Source organism: Mauremys mutica, chromosome 11 (assembly GCF_020497125.1).
Source record: "Mauremys mutica isolate MM-2020 ecotype Southern chromosome 11, ASM2049712v1, whole genome shotgun sequence".
Taxonomy (NCBI): Eukaryota; Metazoa; Chordata; order Testudines; family Geoemydidae; genus Mauremys; species Mauremys mutica.
The window spans coordinates 64,483,799-64,507,696 of NC_059082.1; the positions used below are offsets into that span (position 1 = coordinate 64,483,799).

A 23,898-nucleotide genomic window follows, 5' to 3' on the forward strand; every position below is an offset into this window, starting at 1 on the left:
GTTTTTTTAACGATTGAATTGGAATACTGAATCCCATTCTGGTGTCCACACTTGAAAAAGAACAATCAAAAATTTGAAAGGGTTTAGAAAAGAGGTACAAGAATGATTTGAGGTCTGAGAAAACATGCCTTGTAGTGAGAGATTTATGAAAGTAAATCTGGTCTATTCAAGAAAAGGTTAGCGGGATGACTTGATCAGCCTACAAGTACCTGTGTGTGGGGGGGAGATTTCTGATACTAGTTTTTTCTGCAAGATTAAAGAGCAATCATAGTGTGCTCGAGTGTTGAAAGCTGAAGCTAGACAAATTCAGGCTAGAAATAAGTTGCACATTTTTAACAGTGAAGCTAATTAACCACTGGAACAACTTACCTAGGGACCAGGAGGATTCACTACCACTTGAAGTCTTTCTAAAAGGTATGTTATAGCTCAAACAGAAGGTCTGAGTTTGATGCAGACATCACTAAGTGAAGTCTATTATGGAGGTGGTCAGATTAGATGGTTGTAATGGACCCTTCTGCCTTAAAAAAAATATGAATCTGGAACTGCTTTTTCTGTTTGGAACATGTTGTTCACCTGTTGCCTATTGTCTAAACCCTAGATTGCTAGCTCTCTGGGGAAGGGACTCTCTTTGCACTCTTGCCTTGTAGAGTGCGGAGTATAAATGGGTTCTAATCTCCGTTTGTGGACTTTAGGCACTGCCACAATAGAAATAATACAAGAATAGACTCGGTTCCTTAAAATCCCTATTGTCCCTCAGCCCCAAATCCTTTTGGTGGCTGGAGAGTGAGTGAGGATAAGTAGGAGCCTATAGCAGAGTATCTGACTGCACACAGAATTGATGCATATAGAGGTTTTAACATTTGTCCCTTACATTTTGTGATACTGATAAGGTTTTATGCTCTTGTCTTGGGGGCGTTACTTTGAGCATTTGTGGACTTCTGACAGTGATGATGAATAGTAAGGCTCCAGAAACAACACCAAGCTACACTACAGCTGCAAGAGCGGACTGTCCCTCAGGAGCAGGGCACTAGGAGCCGGCGGTCTGGCCATGGAGCTCAGGCTCAGTTCTCTTGCTACCCAAGTGACTGGTGCCAGCACAAGTCTCTTCCGTGGATCTCGCAGCAGCAGGCGCCCCGCCCCAAGGGCGAGCTGGGCACCGAGGCATGGCCTCCCGCGCTGCACCCTGGGCACGTGAAGAACAGGGGGCAGACTGAGGGCAACCCTTTATAGGCAGCAGATGCTGTTCCCACCCACCCGCCGCTCCCTGTGCGCTGCAGGGGCCGCGAGCCAGGCACGCAGGCTGAGCGCCCGGGAGACAGAAGCGCAGCGACCCACCACCGGCTGCCGGCCACCCGCGCGTCTCCAGTCCGCTGCGCTCCTCATGGGACCCCGGCGCCTGGCGTTCTGGCTGCTCCTGCTCCTGCTCCCGCCGGGTGAGTGGAGAAACTGCGCCCGCGGACCCGTGCTGCGGGGCTGCCACTTAACTGCCCCGAACCCAGGGGGAGCTGCCCTGGGCCCGCTGGTCTGAACCACGGTAGAGTTCGACAGAAGCTGGGAAGGAAGGAAGGAGGGACCCGCCCGGAGCGGAGAGAGGGGAGCCAGTGAAGAGTTCAGGGGGAGAGGGAGAGAGGAATCACTTCGGTCTCGTTACAGTTCTACAGGCTCCTGTAGGCATCGCCCCAGAGCGGGGACCGGGGCTGTAGGCTCTGTGATTGAACACAGAGCCTGGGCTGGACGGGTTCCTGCGTCCTCGGGGGGTGGCGCTGTTCTAAGCGCTTGACACTTGCCAATATTAGTCTGGGCGAGGATGAGCCGCCTTTTGGGGGTAGGAAAGGGGTGAGGGTAAAGCACGATAATGTGTTCTCTCGAAAAGAAATAACTAGTTCAAGGAGTTGTAGAAAGTAGTTGGGTAACGTAGAACTCAGCCAAATGAGAAATGGATAGTCCAAGCCGTAACTAAAAACTTCTACAACTTCAGAGAGAAGATTTGTAATTTGGACACGTTACAGTTGACACTCCCAGCTTTTCAGTTTCTTGACTTCTGGGTGGTTAATTGTAACCGTAATGTTGCAAATATAAAGTAGGGTGTGGGTTTTCTTGTTTGTTTTTTGTTTTAGTGAAAGAAATACAAAAGACTGTAAAAAGCATCAGTGCTATATGCAAAAGATTTAAATAACACAATACTTTAAACTAAAGATGGCAGATCCCAACAATATATATAGCGCAAGCCTACGCAGTTATGCATAGCTTATATGGAGTGTATATAAAACTATTAAAAATATTAAGATTGCAAAGTCAAAACACTCAAAGATTAGGAAATGCCAGAATCAAGACCGCTTGTAGGACATTAAGGCAGCCCTCTTATGTGGGCACATTATGATATAGTCTTTAATCACATACTATTTGTCCAGAGGGAGCAGTAGTCACTTAGTGAACAGTTATTCAATATTTTTTTCTCCTTAGTGCTCAATTTACTGCACATTATTCAAACCCTGCTCCATTAATTCCATGTTCACTTTTATCCTGGGGTTTTCTGTGGTACGCTTTAGTATAGCATGAGTGTTTTACAAACATTAATGATTTTATTTTCCACAAACACCTCATGAGGTTGGTGTGTGTGTGTGTCTTATCCCAGTTTTACAGATGGGGAACTGAGGGAGAGAGAGGGGAGTCCAAAGTATCAATGGGTTTGTATGCCACACTTAAGACATCTAGGACCTGATCTTCCTAAATACTTAGCATTATATAGCATTTCAGTTGTTCAAAGCACAGCTCTCATTAACTTCAATTGCAACTGAGTGCTCAGCACTTCTGCAAAGCAGACCAAGTTAGGCACCCACAAAATATAGAACACAGTTAATTACAACCTATGAGAAGTTTAGTTTGAGTGACTTTCCTGCCCTAGGAACTCCGTGGCAGAAGGAGGCATAGAATTCAATTCTCCGGGGAAACATTTAACTACCTTAACCCAGGAGATAGTCCTTTCTCTTCCGGCAATCCCCTGCCTGCTTCATTTGTTGCAGAAATTGGAAGGTGTGTAGTGAATCAAGGATCATACAGACAGTCTCCTCCATTATAGTGTGACTCTACATTAGAGACTTCAGCCTGTGCCCTGAATGAGGCAGGGGTCCTGTGGAAAAGAGTCTAAGCCCTGGTCTACACACAGCCCCTGGTTCGAACTAGGGTACGCGAATTCAGCTACGTGAATAACGTAGCTGAATTCGAACTACCCTAGTTCGAATGACTTACCGTCCAGACGCCGCGGAAGCGAACTCCGCGGCTCCAAGGTCGACGCCGGCAACTCCTGCTGCCGCGGTGGAGTACCGGAGTCGACCGCGGCACTTCCGGAGTTCGAACTATCGCGTCTAAATCAGACGCGATAGTTCGAACTCCGAGAAGTCGAACTCGCCGCGTCGACCCGGCGGGTAAGTGTAGATGTGGCCTAAGTATGTGATCACATACTATCATAATGCAAATGCACAATAGGACTCAAGGAAGGTTCTAGTAGGCTCCTTGTCCCAATATCCTCCCCCCACCCCAAACACACACACATCCAGTCTCAAGTCTGTCTCTTGTCCCCTGTGCATGTAAGTCAGATGGCTTCCTTCTTTATGCTGCCTGGGCTTCTGCAGAGGGGGCATTGAGAACATAGGAGACACAGGCTCTCTCCTCTCAGTTCTGGTGCTAGTCACCCAGCCAAGCCCACTCATGAGCAACAATTACAGAGAAGGTTCAGCTTCTCCAGAAGCCTCAGGCTGGAGTAGCATGCTCAGTCACTCGGTAGAGACAGCACATGCACAATCTGGTCAGTACTAGGTGGTGTGAAGCTAAACCATGCATTGAATCTTGGGGAAAAAAATTGGACTGATGGTGTATGAAGTCTCTACTAGGCATATACTTCTGAAAACTCTGTTTGTATATAACTTGGCCAATTCAGACAGATTTTCATAGGGAAGTAAAAAGGCATATCCCTGACAAAGGGCCCCCCTTACCAAATTACTAATCCCTGCTCTAAAATGAGGGGGGTTGAGATTTTCAGAGAAAAGTTAATCAATTTTTTAAAAAAACATCGCAAAACAACATTTTCCTGTAGCCTTGATCTCTGAAGTGGCTGAACTGTTGTGGCTCAAATGTTTAAAACAAAACTGTGAGTGACACCCCTATATGGAAAATTTTAGTCCAAAGGGTTAAAATTTCACAAAAGTTGTAAGCAACTGAAGACAGGGTCTTATAATGGGAATGGTCAAGCAGTCTTAAGAATAGGCAGTGTTATGGGCTCCTGTACACTTCTTTAGTTATGCATCATAATTTTATAAAGTTACGCACCTTAGACCTCAGTGTAGATAAAAGTTATTTCCTGTATAAAATGCTGATGAAGGCTTCTGGTTCAATGGGTGAACTCTACTGCCACTTCCTCCTCCTCAGCCTGAGGGCACAGACCGTCTGCAGCAGCACCCTCTGCTCCAGCACAACCCTAATCACAGCATAGGGTGGGGGAGGAGGTAAGGAGGGGGGACCAGCTTCACTCTGTAGCAGCAATTCACAGCCCTTGGGCTGGCTCCCTGATCTGGGTATTGCAGCTTGGCACACTGGATTGCAGCACTACTCAGGTTTGGAAGTTTTGTAGCATATTAGTAAATCAAATAAATGAATTATCTTGTATACAGGATAAGTAAAAGCCAAGTTAGGTAGGTTAAATCTTATAATTACAGTCCTGGTAAATTGGAGATTAGTTCCAGCATTCTAGCTCTCTCTTTTCAATTATAATGGGCTATGCCTATATTCCAACATCCCAGTGCTTGAGGTCCTAACTGTCAGTCAAACTTTATTCCAATCCTCTCATCTAATGGTCATTTATAGTCTTCCTTTGAAGTCTAAGTATGACCACTATTACTTCTGTCATAATGACAGATAATCTGTCATAGATTATACAATGGAATTTAAAGCCAACATATCCTCTCCACTACATGACCCAATTTTATTTAATAATGCAGAGGACTCTACTCCAATGAACAATGCAGCTCCTGTTACTTATAACTGAGTGGTATGTAAAAAAGTTCCTAATGATGACATCTAGACATATGGTAGTGGAGGTCTATTTTTGCAATAAAAAATAAGGGGGGCCAGCCCTTTGGGATCACTGCCCTCCCCAAAGGGCTGGGGGGCCAAGCTGGTATCCCTAAGGAATTCTCACCACCCATTTCACTTTAGTTAATGGACACAAAGCAGCTATGAAATCTTAACTATGTAGTCAGGTAGAAACAAAAAAAATCCATAATTAAGTCTCTTACACAACTAACTCACCACCGTGTTTCTACAACTGTATGCACACTATACAAGAGTCTTGTACAGGGCATGTATACCATTGTAGTAACTTGCAAGTTATAATTGTGTCCTTAGCTCAGTGTAATTATTAGAACAGTTAGAAAACCAGGAAAGAAACCCTCCCTGCCCCACATCCAGCCCTACTTCTCTCCTGCCAGAGGTCCCAGCAGTGGCACAGGCTCCCCCTGCCTGCCAGGCCAGACAGAAACAGCCCAGCTGCACCTCCTCCCCCAAAAGCCTGCTGGATCACGACTTCCTGTTGGTCCACAGCCCCAGGAGGAGCGGCCATGGCTTCTGGCAGGAGGGCCTGGCAGGCAGAGTGGCACTCAGGTACTGGCCAGGCTCCCTGCCAGCAGGAGCCTCCTGTTCCCTCCAAACCCTTCCTAATTTTTAAGCACAGACCAGGCCTGAATAGTCCAGATACTGGCCACTTGCCATCTAGTTTCTTTTATTGGGCCTCTTACCCTATATCTGAGCACCTCACAAACATTCAGTTAATGTATCCTCACAACAGGAGGGAACTGAGGCAAAGACAGTATGGGCTCATCTATGAGAACACTTAGTTTGTGCCAAGTGGGGGTGTAAATCTACTTCTTGCTAGCCTGCCACTCGTATAGGCAAGCCCTAAGTGCCCAACATCACACAGGAAGTCTGTGGCAGAGCTGGCAATTAAACCCAGATGACCAGAGTCTTAGCACTAAACCTTAACACAAGGCCTCTATAGGAAGAATGAGATTACCACTTTACTGCACTCTCAGTATGGTAAAAAAAATAAGCATTTAAACATTAAAAATCTCTAACACTCAGAGTAAAGATGACATTAACAGTTTCAGATAACTGAAGCTTTAAATAAGTGCATAGCGAATGTTCTCCGAAACATTATTCAGATAGTGAGTGTCTTGGTTTTTCTTTAGATTTTAAAGGTGCTTTGGGAAAAACCCATTCTAGGAATCGAAGAGGAATCCTTGAATTAGCTGGAGCCATTACATGCAGCACAGGACGCACTCCTTTTGCCTATCTACGTTATGGATGCTATTGTGGTCTAGGAGGGCAAGGCTGGCCTAGGGATAAAGTAGACTGGTAAGATAATACATTTATATTTAACCAAAATACTGGGTTTGCCACGAGAAGGGTAGGGGAGAGAATAAAATAGGCTAAATTCTTATCTGATTTACAGCCTATTTAACGCTAGTAGGGTGTATAAATGGGGACAGTATCTGGCCCAGTGGCCAAGGTGTAGCTGCAGTGTGCTAAAATTCCATTGCAATGAAATGTTTACATGAGGCTTGGTGTTTAACTCACCTCAATGAGTTGTACTAACTTGATAGGATGAGTTCACCACTTTGCTACTGTTATTGTTTGACTGAATGTCCCAGGCTTCATTTTATAATCCATCTTCTCAGAGGAAGTTTTAAAGCTCATCTCTTTTTGAGTTCTGTATAACAGAAATGATGGGAATGTTCTCAAGAATAAAATGCAGCCTTCTTGCCTCTTGTAATGAAGAGCTGGAAGGATATTTCTTACTCTTTCCAGAAAAAAAAATATTGATGGGACCAAGCATGGAAAGTTTCAACCCCAAAAAGTGAGTTTAGATTGTTATTAGTGTCTGGAAAAAAAAGGAATCTATGAAGGAAAACTGTTGTGCAAACAGACCAAATTATGAAAAAAATGTATTTATAAATTATACATGCGTGCGTGCCAGTGTGGATTCCACTCTAGGTGTGCATACACCTTAAGCATGCAACACTGGATTTTATTTGAATAGTGTGCATCTGGGCCACACATGAGCCCTGTGCCCGCAATCTGTTTAAAAGGAAGGTATATTCAAGCAGCCTCACTCCAATTGAGGGTGGCCTCTAGTCAGTGGGCCAAATAGATAGAGAGAGAGAGACTTTTCCGCCCAAGCTTCCTCACAAAAGCAGAGGAGCCAAGACATCATAAAAGCCAGTTTTTATGATAGCAGCCAAGTCTATGACCACCATGGTGATCATACAAAGAGCACTTAAGATGCCAAATCTTGGGATATTCCCTTGCAAGGTACAAGCCACAATTTAGGAATTGACCCCTCAAGTGTTGGTAGCTGTTCAGCAAACGGACCGAGATCCCTAAATATAAGGCATTACCAAATTCACAGCAGGGAAATCTGGTCTCCCCGTGAAATACAGTCTAGGGCCACCCAGCTCTGAAAACCGAGCAGATAGTGGCAGCTCTGAAGGCATGCCACTGCAACACAGAAGTAGGGGTGTAACACATCCTTAAAATATGCTATTTATGCCACAACCAACCTGCAAAAATTGTGCGATTTCTCTGCAATTTTATGAGACCCCCTACTTATAGTCACTGAAAGATTCCACAGTGACCCTATGCTTTTTGGGAATCTATGTTCTTCCACCCTATTGAAAGGCATATCCCCAACCACCACACACCAGAGATTGCATACCCAGTTTTACCACAGAGTACCAGACCAGGAAATCCTTTGTTGTACCTAGGGTGAGTCCTTTATCTAGAGGAAATAAAGTGGGGGACCATCCTATACTAGACCTCAGCAGACTCAAATATATACAGCACCACAGGTTTGGGATGATAACGCTTGCCTCCATCATCCCATCACTCCAAACTCAAGACTGGGTCACTGCTCCAATTTGCATATCACCATCCACTCGGTCCACAGGAAGTACTTGATTCACTGTGGGCAAGGATGCACTTGATCATCATCCCCTTTCTACAGGGGAAGCTAGAGTTCTGGGAATGGTGCGGTCAGCGTGGAGTGATTAAGAAAGCTCTCCACTTACTAGAGGTTGGCAACAACCTGGTGGACTTTCTGATCAGGAATGTGGCAACCAGCCATCAGCAGTCACTGCAGAAATCCATCCTGGAACTGATATTCCATTGGTACACAACTCTCACGATAGACTGTTTGCCATGGCAGACAATGCCAAGTGCAGGAATTTCTGCTCTAAAAGGAGATAGGAGCTCTGGCTCCCTTCTAGGTGCCTTGTACAGCAGTCATTGACACCACCAAAGTAAATCTTCCCACCGATATCCAGGATGATATCCAAGCTATGGTCATCATGATAGTCAAAATTGACTCTGCCAGTAGTGGGCTACCAGACCACTGACATATGCTCAGCCATTTCCCTCATATGCCTTCCCACCTGTTCAGATGTTTTCATAAAACTATGGTCAAATATTGCTCCCAGACCCAATTATTGCTTCTGAGGGCCTAGATCAGGGGTCGGCACCCTTTCAGAAGTGGTGTGCCAAGATTTCATTTATTCACTGTAATTTAAGGTTTTGCGTGCCAGTAATACATGTTAATGTTTTTAGGTCTCTTTCTATAAATCTATATTATGTAACTAATCTATTATTGTACGTAAAGTAAATAAGGTTTTTAACATGTTTAAGCAGCTTCATTTAAAATTAAATTAAAATGCAGATCTTACCAATGTAGTGTGATCTTTGCCCGTGCTTTTCCTTGCTGAGTTTTCCAATGTCTGGCACATATTTGGATACTTTAAGCTGCACACCGGCTTCTGAGTGATTGGTTAACTTATCCAAACATTGGTGGAGCAGGGCCCCTGGGCCATGAATATTCCTGGAGCCCAGGCACCACGGGCCCATACAACTCTCCGCCTCTGCCTTCCTCTGCTACAGGCTTCCTGTGAGACCGTGGGCCAGTCACTCAGCCTGTTTGGATATGTCTGCGCTGCAATAAATGGGCAGCAGCTGGCTCTGGCTTGCAGGGCTGAAAAGTGATGTAGATGCTCAGGCTCCGAGATCCCAGAAAGGGTCTCTCAGCATCTACATTGCTAATTTTAGCCCTGCAAGCCTGAGTCAGCTGACCCAGGCTAAGACTTGGTGCGGCAAGTTTATCACAGTGTGGATGTCTCCTTTGTGCCTTAGTTTTCCCTCTGTACAATGGGAACTGCCCTGCCCCACATGGCTGCCAGGAGGGTAAGTGTCTTAAAAATAGTGAATTGCTCAGCTACTGCAGTGATGGGGGCCAGATAAGCCAGAGTCCAAGGCCGGACAGGACCACTAGCTTATTTAGCCTGTCTCCTGCATGACATAAGTCATCAGCAACTGAAATTAGATCGGGTGTTACAGCCAAAGCTACAGAAGGAAGTTACAAGATTGCACTGAACTGCAAAAAACGGAAAGCCATTTACAGACGGAATCCCAGGCCGGCAGCAGAGTGCCACTGAAAATCAGCTCGCGTGCCATAGGTTGCTGATCCATGGCCTAGATGTCAGCTGGTTGAGCAGGACTGCTAGAAATTACTCCCTACAGGTCCAAGAGATTGTTTTACAGTCAAATCCTCCACGAGGAAGCCTTACTTCTTGAAGTGGAAAAAGACTTCCCATGCAGGCAAATCAGTGTGAACTCAGCGTGAAGCCAGTAGAGCCCCAATACCAAAGATTCTGGACTACACACACTGCTGCTGAAGCAAGCAGGCCTAGCCTTTTAGAGGGAGCTAAAGTCCATCTGGCAGCAATATCAGCGTGCCACACCCCAATATAGTCATATTCAATCTTTTCACATTCCATGGTATTAAGATTTTTCAAGGGCCTTCTCCATACCTGCCCTATGGTTAGAGACCTGCTCCCACACAGAAGCTTGATGTTGTTCTACAGCTTATGGAGCCTCAATTCAAATAGTTAATGTAGTTTGTTATATCACCCCACCTCTACAAGTGTTTCTCATAGCCATCACGCCAACATGGAGAGTGAGAACTGCAAGCTCTCCTGGCAGGACAGCAACGTACATCCTTCCACGATGACAAAGTGGTGATTAAACTGCACCCTAGATTCATTCCTGAAGTGTTCTCAGAACTCCCTGTGAAGCAGTCTATTACTCTATGGGTAGTCTTCCCTCCGCTGCACTCGTCAGTAAAAAAGCTTCATACGTGTCCAGGGCCCTACTTTATTACAAGGACCAAATCTTTCAGGACTTCTACCTTGGTCTCTTTGTGCGCCTATACCTGGTGTGCAGAAATGCCAAGTCATCTAGCCCCAGAGTATCTCAAAGCAGTGGAAATGCACTGTGTAATCTGCTATCAGTTGACTGGAAAGCCTCTCCCCAAAATGTCAAGGAATGTTATTCCAGGGCCCAGGTGACTTCTTCAGCCTGCGTTAGAAATATACAGATCTCTGAGATCTGTAAGGCAGCCATATGCAGCAAGTCACTGACCTCTGTGAAACACTGTGAACTTGACATGGCAGCCAGAACAAATACGAAGTTCAAAAAACAGTATCTCAATCCCTGTTTGACGGATACAGCCAAGATTCCTCACTCTCACCATCTGGTGAGGGTACTGCTTGTCAGTCACTTACTGCAGGATCCAGATATACATTGGGACCAGGGTCCCAGTAGGGCCAGCTGTGGTCACTCAATTAGGGTGAACTGCAAAGAACGGGGCAGCCAAACCCCCAAAAGCTGGTGGATATTCCAATATTTAGATTTACCAAGCCAGCATAAAACAGCTTCTTTATTACCTTACTGGTTATGCAGAAGTCCAAACACAGTTCTCTTGAGGTGTTCAAGCCTCAGGCCTCCGTCCAGGTACCTAAGTCAAATATGATATCTGAAAATCTTATTTCATCATATAAAAGAAAAGGATCTACCAATCCCAAAGGATCAGACACATTACCTCCCAGGTTATTGAATATTCCAGATCTTACCCAAATACATGTTACAGCCAATTTTTATTAACTAAAATTTATTAAAAACAAGAGTATGGTTAAAAGATCAATATACATACAGACATGAGTTCAATTCATTGAGGTTAAGATTCATAGCAGAGATGGTGAGCTTTGTAGTTGCAAAGAGTTCTTTCAGAAATAGTTCATAGGTTATAGTCCAATGTCCAAATATCATATTTAGGGCATACCAGCATAACTGGGACCTCTGTCTTGCGACTCAAACGTCTCCTGATGAAGCTTAAGCAGATCTGAGATGACAGAATCAGGACCCAAGGATCTTTTATACAATTTCATGTACTCTTGGACAAGTTGTGAGTTCCTCCAGGAACAAAACGGTAATTAGGATAACTTTGAAGGAGGTCCATCACTGGTACTTAGCTACAGAATTAAAGCCATTTGCTTGTTCCTCCACCATTCACAGCAGAGGTGGGCAAACTACAGCTCACGGGCCACATCTGGCCCATGGGACCGTCCTGCCCAGCCCTTGAGCTCCCAGCCATGGAGGCTAGCCCCCAGCCCCTCCCCTATCTGCTAGAGCCACCCGCCTGCCCTGGTGCTCTAGACTGTGCAGCAGCATTGCTGGCTCTGGCCAGGCGGCGCAGCTGCCAGTCCCGGTGCTCTGAGTGGCATGGTAAGGGGGCGGGTAGCGGGGGGGGGGTAGTCAGGGGAGAAGGAGCAGGAGCATAGGAGTCCCAGGGGGGCTGTCAGGTGGAGGGGGTGTGGACAGGGATTGGGGCAGTCAGGAGACAGGGAGCAGGGGGGCCATTAGGGGTGGGGGTCCCAGGAGAGGGCAGTCAGGGGACAAGGAGTAGGGGAGGTTGGATGGGTCAGGGATTCTGAGGGCGGGCAGTCAGGGGCGGGAAGTGGGAGGGGTCGGGATGGGGGCAGGCTGTTTTGGGAAGTACAGCCTTCCCTACCCAGCCCTCCATACAGTTTCAGAACCCCAATGTGGCCCTCAGGCCAAAAAATTTGCCCACCCGATTCACAGTATGTTTCAAAGAGAGATGAATACCGAGATATCCAATGTTTACAATTCAGTAAATGCTAGAAGTTTAGAGATCAAAAGAACAATCAGAATACAGGATAGACAGGGACTGTTGATTACATTGTCGACTCTACTTATACATATGTAAATACACAAAAAACACAAACATCTCCCCACATGTCTTTTGAGGGTTATTTAATTTTGCAGGATGTTTAACACTTTCTGGCCATGTGTCACACACATACTTGAAAAAGAAAGTATGGTTATTTACCCTACAGTAATTGTGATTCTTAGAGATACTGTAGTCAGTGTGGATTCTCTAACCCACATGCCATCCTTGCTTTTTTAAGTCAAAGCCCATGTAGCCAAGGAATTGCAAGGGAGCTAAGGAAGGTTTGTGGCTGACCCACCCTTAATGACAAACTTTAAAGGTCAGAAGGGAACATCATCATCTACCCCAGAGGTGGGCAGCAAACTTTTTGGTCCAAGGGCCACATCTGGGTGGGGAAATAGTATGCAGGACCATGGATGTAGGGCTGGGGCATGAGTTTGGGGTGCGGGAGGGAGTGTGGGAGGGGGTGCAGTGTGCGGGAAGGGGCTCAGGGCAAGGGGTTTGGGTACAGGAGTTTGGGGTCCAGGCTCCGGCCCGGCACCACTTACCTCCAGCAGCTCCAGGATAGCAGCTGTGTGCAGCAGGGCAAAGTCAGACACCCTGCCTGCCCTGGCCCCATGTCACTCCTGGAAGTGGCCAGCATGTCTGGCAGTGGCTCCTGGGGGTGGGGCAGGTGGCTCTGCTATGTGCTGCTATCACCTGTGGGTACCACCTCCAAAGCTCCCGTTGGCTGTGGTTCCCTGTTCCTGGCCAATGGGAGCTATGGACAGCGGTGCCTGCAGGCGAGGGAAGCGCACAGAGCCCTCTTCCCCCTCCCCGCCCCCAGGGGCCACAGGACATGGTGCTGGCTGCTTCCGGGAGCTGCGCAGGGCCAGGGAGCCTGCCTTAGCTCCGCTGCGCCATGAGGCTGGCAATCCCATGGGCCAGACTGAAAGCCTTGATGGGCCGGATCCGGCCTACAGGCCGTAGTTTGCCCTCCCCTGATCTAGCTTGACCTTCTGTATATTGTAGCCTTCTTTTGGTTAGGCTAAACAAGCCAGTCCTGTCTGTTTCTGGTAAGTCTTTCAATGGTTCCCCAGCTGTGCCCCAGGATTTTCAGCTTGGCTTCTACAGCTCTTCACCATGTTGTTTTTGGGAAGCCTCATTTTCGCTTGCCTTCAAGTGTCCATCTTATTGCTACTCTAGTGATGGAATCAGTTTCCATCCGAAGTACATGGCCAATCCATCTCCAATGCCTCTTGGCAATGACGGTGCTCATCACTGGAGGAGCTTTGTTGCTGCCCTGAACACCAGAGGCGTAATGGGAACATGATGAGGATGATGAAACAAGACAAGCTCATTGAGTCTCCTCTCATAAGGTAGGTTTTCCGTTCCTCGGATAATCCCAGTAGCTGCTCTCTGCACCTGTTCCGGTTTGAATTCATCTTTCTTAAAAGATAAGACCAGAATTGCACACACTATTCCAGATGAAGTCTCATCAGTGCCTTGTATAATGGTACTAACACTTCCCTGTCTACTAGAAGTATCTCACCTGACCCATTTTAGGACTACATTAGCCTTTTTTCATGGCCACATCACCTTGGCAACTCAGTCATCCTGTGATCAATCAACACACCGAAGTCTTTCTCCTCCATCACTTCCAACTTCCATCCCCATCTTATAGCAAAAATGTTTGTTAGTCTTTAAGTGCATGACCTTGCAATTTGCAGTATTAAATTTCATTCCATTTCTATTACTCCAGTTTTCAAGATCTTCCAGATTTTCTTGTATAATATTCTGGTCCTCCTCCATATTGGCAATACCTCCCAATTTTGTGTCATCTGCAAATTTTCAGTTGGTCTGGCACAATCTACCTTTTGAAAAGCCATATTGTATTTTACCCCAATTATCATTCACCTCTATATCCTTAACTACTCTCTTTTTCCAAATTTGTTTTAAGACCTTGCGTATAATTGAGGTGAAATTAACAGGCCTGTAGTTGCCTGGATTAAACCCTCTTCTCCCCACCCCCCACCGCCTTTTTCTTAAAAATGGCAAATATATTAGCAATTCTCCTGTCACAGGGAGTTTACAGATTCCATACAAATCCAAGAGCAAGGAATTTTAACGAAACGCACAAGCATGCATAGCCCCAAAGACACTATGAAAAATAAGATCTGGTTATGTGTACATGAGTGGTTACAGTGGGATCCATACTGACATCAACATTTTAAACTACACTTGGTAGTAACCATACTACCAAGTAAACAGCTACAAAATGCCTCCTCTAAAGATCATCATTGGGAATATGAACCTACTAAGACACTCCCCTCTTCTGCATTATCTGTTGCACCCCAAATTGGGGATGTTGGTACCCTAACAGTAAATGGTATTGTAACCAACAGGAAAGCAGAATTTTTTTTTGAATATTTCTTTAGGGCTAGAATATACAAACAGATCACATTTTAAACTCCTTTGTTGTACTGAAATCTGGACTACGTGGAATAAATTTTATGATCCTCTGGCTGGTTATTTGAAGCTTCTGAATGCAACATCTGACATTTATTTTGTAGACAATTTTGTGGAAGGTAATTGCTACTTTAATAACTAAATTAAGAATACAGATGGATGGAAGAGTATTATCTTTGCTTGTGGTCACTGTAAGCTCAAATCCTTCATTCTGGGGTATGGCATCTGAAAAAATATAAAGAGCCCCTGGTGGCAAGCCAACTTCCTGCTTACAAAATATGGCTAGCTATTTGTGGTATGGGTTTAGTGGGTACACAACTTGCCTTCTTTTGTCTTGGTTTTTAAAATATCTTTACGGAGCATCTCAATTTGGACAGCAATTAGAAAGTACAAGACATTTATGCATACTTGGGCTTCACAAAGGGCAGCTGAGTTCTTATTCTCCCTGTTTTATTTCTTGAAGTTTTGATCACATCACTGCAGCTATATTACTTTCATAAAATCAAAAGCAAGACATAGCAATTCTTACACACACTTCTGTATTTAACCATTTGAAACACAAATGGATTAAAATTAATTCCTAAACTTCAGCTAGACAAAGGCTGTTTGTTTTTCCATAAACATAGTAAATTTTAAGTCCATGAGGCAGCATAATCTAGTAATTAGAACTTGGTGCCGGGAACCATGACTTTCTGGGCTATATTCTGACTACCTCAGTCCTGCTGAAGGAGTTTGGACAAGTCACCAATTTTTTCTGTGCTTTGTTTCTTCATCTGTCAAATACGTATATTTACCTACATCACAGGAGCATTGTGAAACTGTTTGTGAAGCAATTTGCAATCTTTAGATGAAGGGTCATGTCGAGCTGCCAAGTATTAGTTTAACAAATTATAGCAAAAAAAAAAAAATCACTTGTTTATTCACTGTTGGCAGCAATTTGTAAAATCAAGACAAAAATAAATACTTGATAGTGCTGAGATTCAAAGCACTACTTTTTAATCTTTGTAGGTCCAGATCCTAAAAAGCGAAACATGCCAATCTAGGAGCTATCTAAAAAAATCATATACATACTGCAATACTATATTTGTTTGTCACCAGAAGAGACCAGATGTCATCACTGAACAAAAAGGGCTCACTAGCATGTCCTACTCTCCATCTGAACAAAAAGAGTGTACCAGTAACTATTGCATAGTTCAGACTCCAGAGTTTGTAGCAGAGCCTACAGCCCCCTAATTCCAGATCCCCCCCAAAATGTCCCCAGTTGTCAAAAGTAGTTGCAAGAGTAGTGACTCTGGCTCAAGAATCAAGGTTTATGAAATGCTAGCAATTTTACAATAAAATACCGTTTCTTATATAGCTTTTCTATATTAGCTGTGTTAATTATGAAGGCTTTTAAAAAACAGGAAGGGTGAGTCATTTTGAGTTATCCCCAAATTTTTTCTACATTAGCAACTCAATTTCACTCATTAAATGACACTTAATTCATCAGTGCTCTCCAAATAAATCCCAATTAAGCAACAATTCTGCTTTTATTCTGATTATACCAGGCATGGGCAAATTTTTTGGGCCAAGGGCCACATCTGGGTGGGGAAATTGTATGCAGGGCTGGGGCAGAGGGTTGGAGGTGCTGTGTGCAGGAAGGGGCTCAGGGCAAGGGATTGAGGCAGAGGAGGGGCGTATGAGGGGGCTCAGGGCAGGGGATTGGGGTGCAGGAGGGGTGCAGGCTCCAGGGTGGCAGCGGCACACACCAGGGCCAGGGCAGGCTCCCTTCATGCCTGCCCTGTTCCCGGCCCCGCACCGCTTCAGGAAGCGCTGTGGCCCCTGGGGGAGGGGGTTGGAGGGCTCCACATGCGCCGCCCTTGATGTACCTCCAGGTACCTCTCCCGAAGCTCCCGTTGGCCGCGGTTCCCCATTCCCGGCCAATGGGAGCTGTGGGGGGGGGGCAGTGCTTGGAGGCAAAGGCAACGCACAGAGCCCTCTGCCCAGGGGCCACAGGGACATGGTGCCGGCCACTTCCGAGAGCGGCGTGGGGCCCACAGCACCACGGGGGCCAATCCAAAGCCCTGAGGGGCTGAATCTGGCCTGTAGTTTGCCCACCCCTGGATTATACAGCGGTCATGTCTGTTCACTGTAGGGCCGTACACTCTACAGGTATTGCTTGGTTCTCTACCACAATTAAGGGACAGTGTTACAGCTTAAGTAATGTCTTTATTTAAACAATACTATTTCATAATAGATTTTACTGCATTTCTTATCTTCATTAGTAATATAAACCACAAATGGATGCCCTTTTAACTGGTATAAACAGCAATGGAGACAGTGAGGCACAGCTTAGGCAAGTAAAGACACACCTGAAGGGAGTATGTAGCTGAGTGTGTGGGGCTGTGAGCCATGTAGGATATGTACTCCACTACATACCTGCACCCTTCAGACTTGTCTTTACTCACCAGATACATTGCTATTTGTAGCAATGTAGCCTCCAGCTGCCTGCCCTCTGCTGAAGCCCTTCCCTGCACTGCAGGAAAAAGCTCTGGCAGTGGGGCAAGGCTCTGCCAGCTCCCTGATGCTGGACTGGGGAGCTATGTATATGCACTACATGCTACCAAAAGTGGACGTAGCTGTAGCATGATTGGGCCCTGTCACTGGGCAGTTTCTTGGGAGACACAAAGCTCGCTGTGATTAGAGAATACTGCCAAAATATCCTGATAGGATCATTTGAGAGCAAAAAAGTACACATGCAGCTAGATTATCTAAGATCCACAATAGCTATTCTACTTGTTTTCTTCAATACTGGTTAGTATATATGAATAAACATGGCAAAACAATGTCGTTTAAGTGCTATACTACATTAAAAGCCAATTATCTATTCTCTCATTAAGACTCTTGACTGGATCTAGAAGAATTTGTTCATGGAGACCTTTAGCGTTTTGAAGTTGCATAGTCTACGTACAGTACACCCTTGCTATAGTGCCCTTCATTATTACAAACCTTCAGCTATAACGGACCTGGTCCCTGGATCCCAACTACAGGACAGTACTGTTAAAAAAAGATGTTGCACATGCATGCACAATTTTTGTTCAGCATCATACACAAGCCCCAGGGCAGAAACTAAGGAGTGGGCCCACATCCAGCCTCCCAGGGCTAAAGCCGAAGCCCCGCTGAGGTGGGGGCTGACAGCCTGGAGCCCAGCAGCTGCAGGGGCTGACCGCCTGACCCTCTCTACGATGGCTGAAGGTGGAGAGGTCACCTAAAATCACCTTCTGTGACCAACTCCTAGCCTTAGTTTAATTAATAAAATGATGATGATACCTAACTCCTTTATCTAAGGCAACTTCATTAACTTACTCCAGCAGTTTTATTACTTTTGATTGTCCTTTCTCTATAACAAACCCCTGGCTATAACAAAAAGGCATGGATCCCAACAGGTCTATTATAGTGAGAGTGTACTGTGTTAATAGGAAAGTGTGCCAACAAAAGCATTAAACTCACTACATGACCACACAATATTATAGTGAGATAAACATAAATCCATCTTTTTATTGCTGTCAGGTGCTGCTTTAAGCATGACTGCTGCTACAGTAAGGCAGAACAAGCAGGCTGTAAGCCCAAGATAGCAAGCTATAAGTGGGAATGTGAAGACAATACTGCTGTGTGTGGTGAGTAACTAATTAACTCTATTCTCCTTCCAGGGAACCACAATGCCACTTGTAACTTCCTTATTTTGTCTTTCTTCCTTTGTTTTTGGCCCTTCTTTCTTTGCACCATTTCTATTAACACTCCTAATGCTCCTAAATTTGTTCATCTCTAAATTTTAGCTTCAGTGAGATTCAAAATAACCACAGCTTTAAAGTGAGGGATCACATACTAATGAGTTTTCTATGTACAGCAATACAAGGCAACTTAAAAAAGTTAATCACCAATCACGTACAATCTGCATTCTGTCATGCTGCTAGAACCACAGTATGCTACATTGCTATGGTCACAAGTGGCATCTTCATCAAGATAGCCACTGCCAACAGTAGACTCAGAAACTGAAGTACTTTCAAAGGCATCTTACAATTTACACATAGCAGGAAATGCCTCTCCACATCTGAATATTCAAAATGGACATAAGCACATCTGGGATGATTGTCATTTCTATGCACTGTAGTACAGTGATTCTTAAACTTTTTCCATTCTTTGCCTACTTCCCTCCTCCCCAAAAAAAAAAGAAGAAAAAAAAAAGAAAACCCTTCATAAGCCACCTTTCCTCCCAGCTACCCAATTCCTTGCCACTGGGTTCTCAAAATGTTTCACACTGCAGCCTAATGGGAAAGGCTCCACTTAGGGTACGTCCAGACTACCCGCCGATTCGGCGGGTAGCGATCGATTTTGCGGGGATCGCTATATCACGTCTCATCTAGACGCGATATATTGATCCCCGAACGCGCTCCCGTCGACTCCGGAACTCCACTGGAGCGAGTGGCGGTAGCGGAGTCGACGGGGGAGCCGCGGACGTCGATCCCGAGCGGTGAGGACGGGAGGTAAGTCGGGATAAGATACTTCGACTTCAGCTACGGTATTCCCGTAGCTGAAGTTGCGTATCTTACCTCGACACTGCCCGCCAGTGTGGACCAGGCCTTAGTCATGGCTAGAATTTACGAACAATTGCTTTAGTACATGTAATAGTGCACTACGTTACTAGGTTTACATATGGGAAAAATATGCCCATAGGCCACAAAAAAAACCCACTATCTTTTTGAAAAGACATAGAAATTCATACTTCAGAATTGCTTGGGTCATTATTTTCTTGCTCACAGCACCTTGATAATGTGTTTTTCTTCCATAAGATTTAAACTTCAATACATTTGCCAAACTACAGGAGGGCAGAAGAGTATTGCTAAGTAATGACATGACCGGATGGAAAAAACATGTAAAATTAAGCAAAGCAGTCTGGTTATACAATAGCTACAGTATGACAAATTGATCAAGTACTAATTTCCTAAATTAATGCATCAGGCCCCCTGCAGAAAAATCTCCCATGAAAGTCAGGATAGGAATTCATTGAGCCCTAAAATTCGGATAAGGTAAACTAATGTGAAAGAGGAACTACATGGGATTCATATGCATGTTCAACAAAAATGCTGCTTAAACAATTTTTTTTCCAATGCACCAGAGTTTCAGCTGTAAGCTTTAACATACCTTCAAGAGGCAGAATAGAATTACAATGAGTAGTGTTCAAGTTTCCTTCTCTTGGAAGGAAGTCATGTTATTTCCCTTCAGTCGCAAGAAATATCTTTAGTGGAAAGTCAGAAACAAAAGATTGAAATATGGGAACTCAAGTTATGTTAGACAGAATTTTGCTCAAATTAAAATAAAAAGTAATGAAATTAGAAATGAAAGACTTCACTCAGATTGACAGCACACAATAAGATTCAGAGTGAAAAGATTTTGCTGTAATTAGGACTTAAATGTTTGGAGTGGGGAAGGAGGTTTTCTGTAGAACTTCTCTCTCAATTTTACAACAGTAGCTAAACATTACAACATAAATTGTTTCAGTAATTCTGCAGTGTGTATTGTATAACTCCTACAGCCACAATTATTTTATGTATCATTTGTTAAATCTTTGCTGTCCTCTCTCCCCATCTCTACCCAGTTTATTGCTGAATATCTTAACTTCAGTTACTTTGAAAATGACTTAATTTAAATAAGTCAATCCTGGAGGTCATTAATCCTTCCTGAAGACTCCCACAAAGTTTTTATACCTGCTAATGGCGATTCCAATCACTGAAAAGAGCGTGTGTGTTGATTATTATTACCACCGACTTAATTTGATTGCTATCATACACCTGACCCCACTGTAGATTAGAGAAAATTATGTTTTTCTATTCATGTAGAAAAATTTTGACACAAAATTGGTTTCTGGCTTCAAGAGGTGAAGACTGGAAAAGGGAGACCTTTCTAATACCAAGTATACACACTACAGAGACTGGAAGTTAACAGATAGTAATTTTTGTTTAATATCCCTGTCCAGACTCAGTAACTTGTACCTATCTTTTAGCTTTCGACCTTTCATTTGGTCACCTGACCCCCATTTTTATAACTGTGCACATAATAGTAAAGCAAAACAGAAGATGAAAAGATTATTCTGTGATTAAGTTTACAAAAAGAAGGAAGAATTAAGACCACAAAAGTTGTAAACTTAGTATTAGTGGTCTCAGTAAGTTTAATTCTATCTGCTTAAACTAAGTTTTTCATTACAAGATTACATAAAACTGGGCAAGACAAAATGCTGTCGTATTTGACAAATTTTAAGACAAAAGTTACTCACCTGTAATTGTAGTTCCAATAATTGTATGCCACTGCAGAGGTAAACCCTGGGAGCAAAAACCCTGAAGCCATCTAGAAAGCAATTATGTTGGCACCTCACAAAAATATGGACACAGATATGAAACACAAAGATGTCTCACCAGTTGGTTTCTTACAGGCGCTTACTCCTTCTTACAAATATGACATTTAGCCAATAGAAAAGGCACATTTTGAACTTAAATTTGTTTTGCTCAGGTGCATTTGAGTATTAATTTTAGTCTAGCATATTTAAATGCATGCAATGCTGCATTGGGGGACATGTCTAGATGATGACAAATCGGTCATGTTTAAGATAACTTTAAAATAGTGCATTAGCCAACTAGTGTTTGTGATCACCTTTTTTTTTTTTTAAAAAGGTGTTAAACCATTTCTACACTAGGATTTAAAGTGTTAAACCAACACATTTTAACCATTTTTTAAAAAAACGTGATTTTCCTACTCTAATCTAAAGACAGCCTGCTAGTAACAGCCAAAATAAGTTAACTGCATGCTCATGAGATGCAAAATATTAAATTTAGGGTGCCTGACATGCCAGAAAGGAGACAAAGTTTGGGGTGGAGGAAGGAAAGGGAGAGTGCTGTTCTGCATTCTTCTCATTTAAGATCTTGTCTAGTCTACAGATGTAGCTTGCCCTGAGATCTAACATGGTTATGTTTCAAGCACAGTTCAATACCATAGCATGAACTAGATCTTAACCATGCTCTACAAGACTGGGCTGTTACTGTGCCAACACCTTGGAATGATTCAGGGGCAGAGTTAAAGATCCACTCTACACTTCTCAATTAAACTTTGATTTAACAGTGTCAGAAGCCACCTGATATAAGTGGGTCCTCCAAGACTGTTGTACTTGCTCTCTACAGGTCACTGTATACTACAAATACCTGGTCAAATACCAGAGTTGGAGAAAATAAAGACCACGTTACTGCAACATGACAGTTACAAACAAAACCTTTGTGAAAGGCACAGAAAATAATGTTGTAAGGTTAAATTGCACCTTAAATAGGCTGTTGAATATAGTGTGTAACAAGTCATATTGTATAAATGAGCGAGTTAAGTTTAGTAGAAGTCTTAACACCTTTGCAACTCAATTTTATAGTACATAAGTCTAACTTTTGATCTTGCATCTTTTAAAAGGGCATTAAATACACAGAGAGAACGAAGAGCCACTTCTCTCACATAGCTCTGACTAGAGCAGAAGATACAAAACAATTACCATTACTCCTTTCTGAAAAGGAGCTAAACTATAAAATCCCTCCATTTTGTAAGCATAAGAGGATTTAAGATAACTCTTCACTGAGGGTTTGCTCCTCCCAACACAGTTAGCAAAATTAATTTCTCAGCTAAAATGAGCTCTGCAGATGGGATTGCTCACAAATCCCCTCCCCTCCCACTATCTCCATCTGCTGGGAGGTATCATCATCATCTAGGTTCAGTCTAGCACTGTAATTTGGGAGAATTCTGGTTTACCATGAACCAAGTACAGCAAAAATTTCAAAATATGTAAAGAATAGTAGAGGAGGAAAGAAATCTCAGTTGGGTAAAGTAAAAGGTTTGTTATAAAAAATTAAGATGTTACAATTTATACCGGAAATAACATTTAGGACAATTTTCTGAATACTATGTTTACTGCTTACTGTTACCATTTGATGTCCTTTAATTACTTTAAGAATCATTTGTACTTTGTTTTCATTTTCTTTTCCAGATTCACTAGAAGACAAATGCCAAAAAATAATGTGTAAATGTGACCGCAAAGCTGCCAAGTGTTTGGCTAAAGCCCCTTATTACCCAAGGTACATTTTCTGGCCAAATTTTGTATGTGGTGACTATCACCCAAAATGTAAGTTTTAGTGAGACAGGAGGACACTACTCTAATATTTACAAAAATCTGTACATGCTTTTGAATTTAAAATAAAATTTCTATAAAAAATGATGACTGATTTTTTCCAGCAATGTTTGTGCATGCCTAGTTTTCATAATGCATAAGCTAAAAGAAAATTTAGTGGTTCTTAACAGCTGGGAATCTGTAGCAGCTTTCACGGACTGAATCTCAAGAATGATTTTGTCAGAGATGTCTAATAGTCTGTGAACCTTTATCACCACAAGCAGCAATGGAATGTTAACTATGGGGAAAGCCTCTAGAACACCAGCTTTCACCATGTTATTTACTGCAAGCTACTCATTTTCTTTCATCAACGTTGTTCTATCGCCCACCTATGCAAAACAGCACATAGGGATGGAGTGAAAACCTTTACTTTTAAACTTCATTTGAATCCTGAAGCTAAAATTTTATTATTAGATGTAGCCAAGGGAAAGGCACACTCAAAGTGACACTGTCAGTTTAAGGAAGGGCTTTTAACCTTTGTTATTAGCAACACTTTTGATAACCAACAATAGTTTACTATTCACTATATCATAAAAGTTTTGAATTTCACTTGGCCTAGGCAACACAATTAGACTGTTTAGCTTCACTGTCTTGTTCAGTCACTTGAGTATTTAAATTAAAAAAAAAAAAAGACATTAAGTCACTGACTGATAAGTATGGGTCAAATCCTGGTCCCCTTGTACAACCAGAGTGGGAATCCCATAGACACAAGGGGAAAAAAAATCCTGCCTGCCTCCCACATATAGAGCAGCAACACAGATACCAGTGGCCACTAGTGTGGCCTCTGGGCTGCAGCAGCTCCATGGTCGCCTGCTGTAGCTTCATTCCACAGAGGTAGATGTGATGAGTGGTTAAGCCACTAGGATCTAGAGTATATTGAACCAGAGGAAGTCTCCAAAGACCACAGCTCCATGATATGGATTCCTGTATTCTGTCCCCCCTTTTACGCAAAGAGGGTTACGCAACACGCAGGGCATAGACCTATCCCCATGAGTCAGGATCTATATACAACAATACTCAGAAGAGAACGGTTTTGCTTTACAGGAATGTAAAGCTGGGTTGCACGGTTAGGTAAGCAAACTTTAAAGTTTTGGGG

At 43.6% G+C, this 23,898-nt stretch overlaps 1 protein-coding gene across 1 annotated transcript; it reads left to right on the forward strand.

Moving 5' to 3' along the window:
- The first annotated feature begins 1,283 nt into the window (after positions 1–1,283).
- Positions 1,284–22,809, forward strand: PLA2G10 (phospholipase A2 group X). The gene is made up of 4 exons (XM_044978684.1): positions 1,284–1,433; positions 6,240–6,405; positions 18,122–18,228; positions 22,623–22,809. Exons 1-4 carry the CDS (start codon positions 1,382–1,384, stop codon positions 22,766–22,768), a joined length of 471 nt encoding a protein of 156 aa, XP_044834619.1. The 5' UTR covers positions 1,284–1,381; the 3' UTR covers positions 22,769–22,809.
- Positions 22,810–23,898: the final 1,089 nt, after the last annotated feature.

Bases quoted from the DNA above. Each gene is read 5' to 3' on its own strand.
- PLA2G10 (XM_044978684.1), top strand. From the start codon at position 1,382: ATGGGACCCCGGCGCCTGGCGTTCTGGCTGCTCCTGCTCCTGCTCCCG. The intron at 1,434-6,239 runs GTGAGTGGAGAA...GTTTTTCTTTAG, and splicing joins CCTGCTCCTGCTCCCGCCGG to ATTTTAAAGGTGCTTTGGGA. The intron at 18,229-22,622 runs GTGAGTAACTAA...TTTCTTTTCCAG, and splicing joins AGACAATACTGCTGTGTGTG to ATTCACTAGAAGACAAATGC.